Source organism: Denticeps clupeoides, chromosome 9 (assembly GCF_900700375.1).
Source record: "Denticeps clupeoides chromosome 9, fDenClu1.1, whole genome shotgun sequence".
Lineage (NCBI taxonomy): Eukaryota > Metazoa > Chordata > Actinopteri > Clupeiformes > Denticipitidae > Denticeps > Denticeps clupeoides.
In genome coordinates, this window is record NC_041715.1 from 6,962,805 (window position 1) to 6,974,823 (window position 12,019).

General features: G+C 45.1%; 1 protein-coding gene across 9 annotated transcripts in view; it reads left to right on the forward strand.

Annotated features, from left to right (window-relative positions):
- The first annotated feature begins 1,091 nt into the window (after positions 1-1,091).
- caska (calcium/calmodulin-dependent serine protein kinase a) overlaps positions 1,092-12,019 on the forward strand; it is a 102,940-nt gene continuing 92,012 nt past the window's right edge. For all 9 annotated transcript variants that reach the window (XM_028992215.1, XM_028992220.1, XM_028992224.1 and 6 more), the window contains exons 1-2: positions 1,092-1,188; positions 1,704-1,805. In XM_028992215.1, coding sequence (XP_028848048.1) covers positions 1,747-1,805 — 59 coding nt within the window. In that variant the 5' untranslated portion in view covers positions 1,092-1,188; positions 1,704-1,746. The remainder of the gene's footprint in view (positions 1,189-1,703; positions 1,806-12,019) is intronic.

The following is a 12,019-nucleotide window of genomic DNA, read 5'->3' on the forward strand; positions in this document are numbered from 1 at the left end:
CATATTGCATGATGTTGTGATTAGAGGATTGAGAATGCACATCCACAAATGTGCTGCTATTATAAAATCTATAAAGTCTCCTCACTATTTTGCACAGAGCGGGCAGCCCAATGCATGGTTGAGTTTTCCCTCCTTCTGAACCAAGTTGACACATCATTAAAGCAACGTTCTGTTCAATTCTCTCTCATGTTACGTGACACACATTTATTAAGCTGCATTAAGCTTCACGTTTTTTTTCACAGATTTTTCACAAACTCTTCCTGTTACAATTGGAGGGTTTCAGCTGGAAACCTCATCCAGTCTGCCAACCTTGCTCCCTAATAAGCGGTGTCTGCCCATAGAGTCCAGAGAAAACTGTGCAAAAGGCCTACGGAGGGAAATGGTGAAGACTACTCACCTTTCACATGAGGCTTTTCGTGCTGCCCCTTCTCGTGTGCAGACACCAGAGCAACTCTAATGCCTCTGGGATCATTTATTCATGAGGGAATGAATAAACTATTGATTTTCCTCTGGAAACCAGGTGTTCATCCAGCAAACTACTTGTCACATAAAACAGATGGGTTTAAACTGTGAAATACAGTTAAAGTGTATAATACGTAATAAAAAAACCTGTTCAGGCATGCCCTGGGCGCCCACTGCTTATAATACGGTTAAATGCAAAGGACTAGGTTTGTTCCACTTTCACTTAACATTTTTTTTTTCTTTTTACTTTTTTACTTTCACTTAACATTTTGTGTCTTCCTTTCTGACTTACAAAGGGGAAAGCAGCTGGGATTGTCTTGATACCCTGATCGCCGTGAATTTGTAAATGAAAAACACGCTTTGAGGAATATCCTATACTGTTAATCAGCCAATGCGTTAAGAGAAAAGACACGACTGGCGCACTCGATCCGTGAGCTCCGGTCACTGAAAGTGCATCAGGAAACTGGTACTCGTGGCTCCGGTCCACGGCGCGCCGATCCGCCATCTTGGCTCCAGCCAACGTCCCGGTAACGTAGAGCGAGCACGTCCTCCGCGCAGCCATCGCGGCTCAACGTAACCCCAGTTTCCTGCCAGCGAGAGGGGAGGAGCCTGTGGCTTTTCTGGAAGCTGGAAGGGCACTAGCAGTGACGGAAGGGGGAAACGGGAGCGACGGCGATACGGAGCCACGGGGCGAAGCCTTTCCGCTCCGTTTGTGTCGCGGCGGAGGTAGGCAGCGCACCTGAACCGCACGCCAAGGAGGGAAATGCGCGTCCGGAGGCGGACGCACAGGCTCGGACGCGAAACGTTTGCAGTGCCCTCGTTAGAGCAATTGCGTCAAAAGAAATAAAAATAATAATAATAGAAAAAAAAAGACAAATAAAGTTTTTTTTTTTTCGTCGTTTGCTCGCCCGAGCGCGACGCAGGCGAGTTTGCAGCGGGCGCGACGTGTTTATCCCGGCCGAATATCCCGGTGTTTTTTGGGCTCTGGGCGGAGGATTAGGGAGCCGGGGAAGCAGGAGAAGGTGGGGCCGCCCTAGTGAAGCGCTTTACGGAGCTTCTTTTGGGTTTTTTTTCCTCTATTTTTATTTTTTCCCCTTGGAGGTGAGGGGGGGTCGTGAGGAAGCTGGAATTTTTCCTCCCCGCCCACTGGAATTCGCAGCTTTGGGAATATCTTGAGCCAAGTTGGACAGCTCGTTTTTTTATCCTTTTGCTTATTGTTTTTTTTTTTTTTTTTGTCAAAGAGACCACTGTGGACGTATTTAAATCCCACAGCCCCGTTGGACCATGGCAGACGACGACGTGCTCTTTGAAGACGTTTACGAGCTGTGCGAGGTCATTGGAAAGTAAGTGCTGTAATACGGATACAGTTGTAACGCGTGTGTGTGTGTGTGTGTGTGTGTGTGTGTGTGTGTGTGTAAAACTCCTCGGTTAATGCGGTGCTGGCTGACACGGGGCACGAACCTGTTCCCGCTGCTCCGTCATGGAACGCGGTGAAGGAACTGGGGACTGGAGGTTCCCCGCCTGCTTGTGCATTTCGACCACGTTTTATGCATTTTAACTTTGAAGTAAAAGCATATAACCCCCCCCCCCCCATGTCCTTTAGTCTGTAGTCCGGTAATGTCTAACTTGGGGGGATGTATCACACTTGTAATACTTTTCCACATGTGTCGTATTAATTATGCATCCATAATGCATTACGGACTGTGGCGTTGTGCTGGAATGAGAAAGTGACGTCAGAACGTGTTAACCCATGCAGCGCTCACAGGACCAACTCATCGATTTCTTTTTGATGTGCAACAGACGTCTGCGTTTTTTATCCATTCTGCGTTTTTATCCGTTCTGTGGACTATGGGTGTTCTAACACATGTGCAAAGCCTGGAATGCTTTTTTGTTTTTAGGCTATTTGATAGGCGACCTCTGACCTTTACTGTGTTCAGCTTGGATCTTGGAGTCAATCAGGCTTTTTGTGGGGGGGGTACTTTATTAGCGTGTTATTACAAATGTTATTGTAAATTATATGTTGATGTTTACATGTACGTGAATAAGAAACAAGGACTTCGGAAGCCGCCCGTGTGACAGAGGGGCGTGTCCTCACGTGTGTCGACAGGCCCGGCCGCCAGCTTGAACTGAGCCAAAGGCGACGTCACAGCCACCGTTAAATCCGGCGCGGATACAGACATGCACCCGTGGGTGCGGACGCGGCGTTGCTGAGATTCATGGACTCGCTGTTCGGAGCCGCCGTGGCACGGCCGCCAAGCCCTGGAGCGGCAGCGAGGGCCCAGCCTAAACAAAACTAAAGCCACACATGCAAACGATTGTACCTGCGTTAGAATGCAGGGTGCTAACATTTTTATTTGGATCTGTTGACATTTGATTATGGCAAGCCTTTCTTTTCCCCCCTCCGTAGACCTGCGCGAGATTTAATCTGTCGCTCTGAGACCTGCACGCCGGGAACACGTCCCACCGGCCCGGGGCGTGACCCCTGTCTGAGCCAGAGTGATAATTGCAGTTGCACGGTGTCCTTCTCAAGGTCTTTGTCCATGTTTTGTTTGGTGGGGCGCAGGAAATTCGTTTTTTTTTTTTTTTTCCTGGGCCCATATTTACACAGAAACCTCAAGATGGAGTGGACAGTTTCTTCTAACCCCTTCATTTAAATGCTTCCACTGAATTGGATCCTGTCTCCCTCGCTTAGCCAGCAGCTTGAGGAGGCCCGATAAAGCAGACAGTATATGGAATTAATTAGACTGTGCCGTGGCTCATTATAATGTAAAAGTCGGCTCTTACCTCCGCCGATGTCGTCTTGCCCAGGGATGCTGTGATTAAACCCGTCACAGCAAACCCGTCGGTGAGCTGACGTTATTAAACAGAGCAGACAGACGGTGAGACCTGTGTGCTGCGTGAAGGTTTAAGCAGGACAAGTAGAACATCTGGAGAATCAGCAGAAGTTCTTTCTATTGGACTTTTCACCAGACGGGCGTCCATGCCTTTACTGCTTGGGCATTTCTTGGCATTCCTTGGGCATTTACTGCTTGCTTTTGTAAACCATTTACATGCAAATATTATGCGCATTTCAGGCAAAGACCTATTTCTTCTATTTAAAAAATAAAAGTGCTTAATATCTGAAATCAACAAAAACCATATCACATAAATAAACTTAGTGGAATACAACAAAATTTGTGGCCGCTTTCGTTATGAACTGGAACCATGTTAATAAAATCACGTTTTGTGTGAACTGGCCAGTTTGCGATTCGCCACTGACGGCCCCTTCGCCATCGCCGGCCCTGCGTTTTTACGCATCACAGAAATCACAGGACACTTTCGGAAAGGTGTCTGTGTAACAAATTAATTGCCATTATATAATGTATTTTTATATGATCTAATTTTTGTTAAAAATGAGACCATGTTATTGTTGCAGTGGCAACACTGGAAATCGTGACCCTTAAACGCAAAAACTGCGGGCTTTTTCGAACCTGTGCACCCCTTGTAGGTATAGGAATGTACCACATTTTAATGTTACATCTTGCCAACTGTGACTTCAGAAAAGTCTGCTAACTATGACTTCATAAAGAGCAAATCCACAGTTCGGTGCTAATGGTGCGTGATGTAATGCTTGCCCTGTGAAAGGCAGACATAATTCATCCAGCTCGCAGGGGGGTTTGTGATTAATGCAGGACGCGAGCCGCTGCATTGCCAGAGATGCGGTCCCTCGTGCATTTATGTTATTGCATATTAATTCGCCCAGATTGACCAACACGCCTCACGTAGCACGGCTATAGTCGCTACGGGGTTAGAAATGACGACGCTCAAATGAATTTTCCTCGGTCCTTTCTTCGCTCAGTCACTTTAACTTAGGCCTCCGCCTTGGTCTCCATAACCGCCGCAGAGAGAGGTGCGTCCAGACTTTTGCAGAAAGTGTCGTGGTGAGCGTGACATCCTTCTCCGGCCGTGCTGGTGCAAGGGGGGACCCCGGCGCGCTGGGAGAACGAGGGTAGTGACGTGAGGCATAATTGAATAGCAGCCCCTCCGGTACGAACTTTGTATGGGTCAAGTTCAGCCTCATCAATTAAACCGAGCCTTACCATCTACAATGCAAGGAAGAAAGAATAAAAAGGAAACCTAAAAAAGTTTATTATGCTTTTCTGACCAGACCCGCACACAGATACCGACGGGCCACACCAGCAACCCGCTTGTAAAGTGTCATACATCTGTCTTTATTCATACAGAACAGTGACCATACACAGCTGTGACCTAGATGCCTCAAAGCCACGCCCTGCTGAGCATCTGGCCTTTGTGGAAGCATTTTTTTTTTTTTTTTTTGAGCTCGTAACGCCGCATGGACAAATCATGCTGTCTGGCCTTCATTTACAAACTTTAATATTTCTGTCCTGCGCAGCGAGAGAGCGATGATGATAATGGAGGGAAATAAAGCACCGGGGTTGTTCTCGTTCCCTGCGGCCGGCTCTGGAGATGCACATTCCCTCTCTTGCTTTCTGCCAGCGTTGGCCCACTGGTGTCAGGTTAATTGCATGTGTGTGGGTTGTTCGTGCGCTTTATTAGAGTCCGTGCGGCGGATGGGGGTAACGAGGTCAGGGGAAGTGTGTGTTCGGTGTCTTTGATTGGGCCCCGGGGATGTTGACCTACATTGTGGGGGTGGGGGGCGGGGGGCGGCAGTGCTGCGAACGTACGAGCATCGGCATCCACAAGCGGGAGGTGGAAAGCGACAGCACCGAATGACTTCGACAGTGCTGCGACTTCCTGCTGAGCCATTAATAATTGACAGATGCCACTATGGTGACCTGAGGCACTGTGTTGATACAACAGACAGAGTGTATGTATGGAGGGGATTGCAGTGTACTTCTTTTTAAATTGCTCTGTCTTTTTTTAATGTGGTAAAAGTTGTATGGATTAGCGAATCAGAATTATGCTCAAGGTTACCTTGCTGGTTCAGGTTTTGAACCTACAACACTTACAAGTCTGCTAGGCCCCCGGCTGCCTTTTAATGTAGTCTGGTACAATAGCCTGGCAATACAAAATTATCAAAAATTGTTTGTCAAATTTTGAGGATCTATAAAAATTAAAACGTGTGTGAAGTTGATCACATGTGTCAAACTAGGCAGAGTCTCGCAAGATCACTTTGTATGGGTCTGTTGTCCGGTGATGTGACGCGCCGGTGGCGCACGGGCTCCAGATCCCATAATGCAGTGTGCTCTTTGCTGACAAACTGAGGGCCCTGCACGCTGAGTCCGCACAGCGCTTTGGTGACTTTGAAGCACAAAAAAAGAAGAGTTCCACAAGACCCCTGATCTAGATGATTCATTAACACAGAATCCCAATAAACTTAGATTGATATATTTTCATAATTTTATAGGCTAATTTATTTCATTTTTTAGTAATCATCAGAAAATGCATTCTATGTCTGTGATTAATATGGATTATTTTTTTTGTTTAAGTAAATTAATGTCTGAATTGGGATGCATGGTCTGATGCATGGATGCATGGTCTGAGAATAACTGGCTGGTTAATGGGGCTCCGCTCAGTTTTATGAACTGGCTGTGGGTGTGTAAATGCTGACGAATCGCGGCTGCCTTCTATTTGGACCGAAGTGAGTCACAAGTCAAGATTGCAAACTTTACTCAATTAATTCATTCAGCCCCACTGCCGCAATTTCGTATAAATTTGATTCGGGGCGAATTTAATTTCGCCACGTCCCGCCCTGTGAACCGCAGATGAAAACCGCCAGTGCTCTGACTGCATTCTCGATGCGAACGTGTAGAGGCTGCAGACGCTCACCTGTCTCAGCTGAGCTGTGTAGAAACACTGGCGCGCTTTGGTCTTTTTCCGGAGGAGGTAGAAAAGAGCGAAGTGTTGGCACAGATGCGGAATGTGCTGAACCTCCGCTTTTGTTCTGCACAATTGCACAGAGATGACAGCGCTGGATCCTCACACAGCACTAATTAAATATTTATTCCTCTCATCTCTCCACTCAAGCGCTTAGTCAGAGCACTGTAGCAAGTGTAACAAAAAAACGTAACATTTTATGCAAATCTTTGCCCTCGGTTATAAAATAATCTCAAAGCAAGGTTTAAAATCTATTTAGAAACTGTATGGATATACTGTATGTACTTAAATAGCTGTTAATTTGACTCAAGTAACCTGTGACCCGAAGGGTGTAAATCTTCTCTCATGTCTGTAGTCTTGAACCCTGTTTATCCCAGGCCCTGCGGAGTAGCATTATTATTTAACTGGGGGGGTAAAACCATGATGGCACTTTTCAGGTCACTGACATTTACATTTTACATTTACAGCATTTATCAGACGCCCTTATCCAGAGCGACTTACAATCAGTATTTACAGGGACAGTCTCCCTGGAGCAACTTAGGGTTAAGTGTCTTGCTCAGGGACACAATGGTAGTAAGTGGGATTCGAACCCGGGTCTTCTGGTTCATAGGCGAGTGTGTTACCCGCTAGGCTGCCACCACTGACCCCATTTCCCCATTAAAGCTTCTGGTAGGCATGGTTTGATTGCTTTTTTTTGCCCTGATTGGAAGGTTAAATAAGTTCATTTTTGCAGAAAAAGACCCATAATTATAGCTTTCTGTGCCACATGAATTTTAAAGTGCTGTCCGGATTTATTTCCCTTAATATTTTCAAAAATGAGCACTGAGGGAGAGGAAGTTAATTTTCCTGTCAGACAGTGCCATTTGGTGCCATTTGGGAGATGATGTATGACATTTATTGTGATAGGTAGAATATACAATATAATGTCGATCATAACGTTAGTGAGACTGAAACTACAATCTTGTCTTCATTAACAATGATTACACCTTCAAAGGTGAAAAAGTCACAGATTAGGAATTAAATACATTTATTTGTTGTATATATTGAAATATGATCTCACTGAGTTATGGACCCTCAGAGCAAAATTTTAAACCACTTTGTGCCTCTTTTGTCTTTTTCATTGCTTGCATCAAAGCTCTTGTCATGTTCATTTTAGTGCTAGAGATCCCTGTGTTCTGCTTGCCCCGATTGAATTTAAAATGTGCAAAAAATCCTAGAAGTGCATGATGTCACTTATGTCACTAAGTGAATCGATGTGCATCAGTATATGGCTATGATAATACTATCTAGAAACAATAACCTGGAGATTGACACTCCAAACAAGTCCTGAATATTATAAAACATCTAATATTATAGTATTATCATATCAATACATTGTTGCACATTGATTCACTTAGCCAGCAATTCCATATTTAAAAATACTCCAATATCATTTGATTTGATTCAGAAGCTTGTCATTCATATAGTGCATCTCAGTATATCAGCAGCCTTCACTAACTCAGTAATTGAAATCAAAAATGTATTTTTAAGAGTTACAAATATCCAGTCTACCTAGTTAAGGGGCTGTGTGCTTGAGACATGTCGCCTCCTTCCATAGATTGGTCTATCTCTGGCCATGGCCACGCGCCTGTCACATGTTTCTCATTGTCCTCGTCTCCAACAGACCTTGTTTTGGAGACCTGAGGCCTCCAAACAGCTGTAACTACACCAGACCGGAGCGACAATGCAAATGAAGTGATATTTTTAAACTGTCTCTGACAATAGATTTGAGTTATGCTTAGTTATGCTTTTTCACAAGCAACTTGACTAAGAACTTTTTTTTTAAGATTTGACTATAGTCTGAATGCAGAGTCCGAATAAGACTACTCCCAAGAATATACTAGTCACATGCTGCAAAAATGTGCACCAGTAAAACAACAAAGTTTCCGAGCGCTGCTGCAATATCAGGTTGCTGTGAAGAGCAGCCATATTCCTCAGTAAACTAAAACATAAAAAAAAATGTAAGAGATGTTTCTGAGAGGAAAACGTAATCAAAAAGCACAACCGTGTGATGCATTCTCACTTTCTACAGATCTGAAGGAGCTGCTGCGAGCTGTGCTGAGACACGGCCTGTACTGATGACTGTGGGAGAGGCGCATGACTCAATCCTTGTATTGCATGGATGATGTTTGAGATGATGAAATGGCAGTTGTACCGCTGAAGTTGGTGTCTTCCTTCGAGTGCGGCTTACAAAGGAAAAAACAAGATGTTCTCGCCGAACACGTCGAAGCCAGCAATGGAATGTGTGGGGGATTTTGGCCCAATATTTTCTGTCTAAGGACGCACCGGGCTCCTCAACCAGGCCCCTTTGGGAGTATCGGTACCCCTGGAAGTGCACAGTCGGAACGTGAACCTGCGACCCCAGCGACGCTGCACCAAGAGACAAAGCTCCGTTCTACCCGGGAGCCTTTCTCTTTATTTCCATTTTACATTTATGGAGTTTATCAGACGCCCTTATCCAGAGCGACTTACAACCAGTAGTTACAGGGACAGTCCCCCTGGAGCAACTTAGGGTTAAGTGTCTTGCTCAGGGACACAATGGTAGTAAGTGGGATTTGAACCCGGGTCTTCTGGTTTATAGGCTTCTTGTTTCTCCCCTCCGTTAGTACCGCCCCTCATGGAGGGTTGAGCCGAAGGTGAAACGCACGAGCATCGGAGCGCGGATACGGCCGTAAAGCGACTCCACTTTCAGCCGCACCGCTCGACATCAGCAGCAATTTCCCCACGCGGTGTGTTTTTCTGAATTGCTCTGCAATACTCAGGCCTGCCGCGTTACACGAGGGTCCCGGTTCATTTATTCAGATTGGCTGCATGTTGAGGGGACCCTGAGCATTGATCTGGAAACAGGGCGAAACCCTGTCTGTCTTAATTCATGTCACCTCTGTATCCTAAACGTGTCATATAAGGCTCTTAGCATCCTGGTTTTTAATTGCCGTTCTTTGTTGAAATAAAGTACGCCTGACGTTCTTCAGCGCTCATGGGCGACCTTGTTAGCAACGACATTGTAATGGCACTAAACTGCACTAACCGGGTGGCTCGTCGCGGGTCGTTTGGAGAGTGCCGAAGACTCCAATGTGCAACATGTAACGAACTCACTCGCCACCCAGCTTACCTTGTTGGGCAGCTTACCTAGAAGGTAGGAGATCTTTTCTTCTGGTGCTTGTCTCCAGCGCTGGGTCGTTGGCCTTCAAGGATCTGCCACTTCCTGAGGTCACAATAGCACCCATGCTTCCTCAGTTCTCTAAAATGTGGTTTTTAAGACCTCCGGATCCACCTGACGCTGATGCAGAGAGGGATTGTTCAGAGCCGATCCCCCGCCGGGAGTTTCCCGGGGAATTAAACATCGCCCGTCGACGCTCCGAACGTCAGGAGCCGTGACGGGATTCAACAAACAGCATCTGATGGGACGTTCCCGTTCTTTTCATCTCTAACCCTCCCCTAAGTTCAGGGTTTGCTAGAATCCTTCTGTTCCGACGTGAGTGTAATTGAGCGACATTGAGCGTGTTCTGTTTTCCGCTTTTGTTTGCTCTGTTTGGATTTTTAGAGCTGCTCTTTTGTTCCTGACAACCGAAACAGACAAGGAGGAACGTGTGAGTGCCACTGGCGGCTCTTTAATGTAAATTTTCACACATGACAACAGAGCTGGCAGAACCTTCGCCTTCAGAACGTTCGCTCCTTTTTCCTGTTGTATCCACATTTTCCTCGGCAGAAACGTCACGCTTATTTATGGAAGTGCCTTTGCGTCTAATGTAAATATTATTACTGTGTTTTTCATATTATTAATCCAGCCAGGCAGGGAAATTTCCCCAGCTGTGAAATTGGCGTAGGCCGGCGCGTGCATCATGTCGAGGTGGAATTAGATGGCAGGCGAAACCGCACTCGTTACCGCATTACCGGTTCCCTAGTAGTAGATGTGTAGATTTAAAAAAAAACATTTTTTTTTGGACAATTCCACCCAGACTGTAAATCTCTTTTTTCACTCTCTGCACTTCATCCATCCTCGCCATCTGTCCCTCTGTCTTGTTCTCGGTTTCTCGGCTTGGGGAGTTGATTGGGGAGGGATGGTGAGCGCGTTCCAGCAGATGAGTGTGCTGTGTGGCGCTCGGTGATGCTGTCACTGGGCCTGGAGGGAGGACCGGACGTAAACAGTGTGTGTTTGTGTATATGTGTTTGTGTTTGTTTGTGTGTGTGTGTGTGTGTGTCCGTGCACAAAATAGATTATGCCATTTTCCTTATGGCCGCAGATGAGCGTTACACTCATGTCTGGATGTGGCTTCGTCATTCAGAATTCCACCTCCACCACTAAAACACCTCTTCTTATTCATCATCCACTGGTATCATGTCTGGTGAAACGCTATTGTACGTTGGCAGACACCAATACAATGTAAACGCTATGGCGAAGAGGCTGTCAGTGCCGTATCCGTACTTGCCCGTTCGGTTCCGCGCAGTTCAGCACACTTTTTGACATGCAACCAAATCAGCTGATTCAAAACGTGATTTTATTAACATGGTCTACAATGCAAGTGGGCACAACATGATTTGTATACCAGGTCTCCCCTATGTTTATTTATTTCAGATGTGAAGCACTTTTGTTTTTTTTTAAATAGAAGAATGTTGTGAAATAGTTCTTTGCATGAAATGAACTTATTATTTACATGTAAATGGTTTCCAAACGCTAACAGTAAATACCTAAGCACTTTGTTTAACTGTGATTAAATGTGATTTGCCATATTGCATTTGTTCTTTTTTCCCATCCACTCCGTAATCACAAAGTGTTTAGGTGAATAAATACATTTATAACAGAAGTTATGGAATTCAGAAGAATTAAAATTTAGAAAACTGAATTTAGCGAAAAAAGAAATTGGAATTTAGGAAAAAATAAAACAGGGACCCCACATTCACAGCAGTCTTGGAGATCAGGGGAAATGAGCTTCCATCTCATTTCCTCATTCATCTGAACCTTCGTGATCCCACAGGCCACTGCAGCCAATGCCGCCCCACTTATGAATGTGGCAATGAAGGGCCTTTTGTCAGAGTCTTGGCCAGTAGGCCTCTTTATTAAATGCCAAACTAATGAGTGTCATATTTGTAGGCGGACTTCCAGTCAAGCTCCTGGATTCTTTTGGTCCTTTTATTGTGAATCAGCCCATTGGAATCAGTATTTTATGAGCGTCATTTAGGATTTTTTTCCGTCTGGTCCCACTTGTGGCCTTCTCTGGCATAATTCAAACTGTACAGTCCTAACAATATTGGCTTTGACATTCAACATGTCATTTTTAATTACTTTTACTGTTTTAAATACAATAATACATTTGTATTTACTGAAATATTGTTACTGTTCTGCCATTTGTGCGAGAAAGTGACTACTCTGTATTAGATTGCCCTGTATTAGATTGCCATTACTGTAAAAACTCCTGTACTTATTCACAATAAGAATCACAACGCTCCAAAAAATCTGCTCAGTGATTGTGGGTTCCATATAATGAAAGCGAATCCCCACATCACAGCGTCTTTGAGGCTAAATGGAGTGGTTGCTGATCAGAGCCAGGATCAGACTTGTTTTTCACTCAGCTAATCGTCCGGCCCTAAACAGCACATTACACCCCTCCATTTGCATGCGATATACAATGCATTGTGTTAAATGAGGTCTCACCTCAATTTTTCCACTCTGGAGAACCGT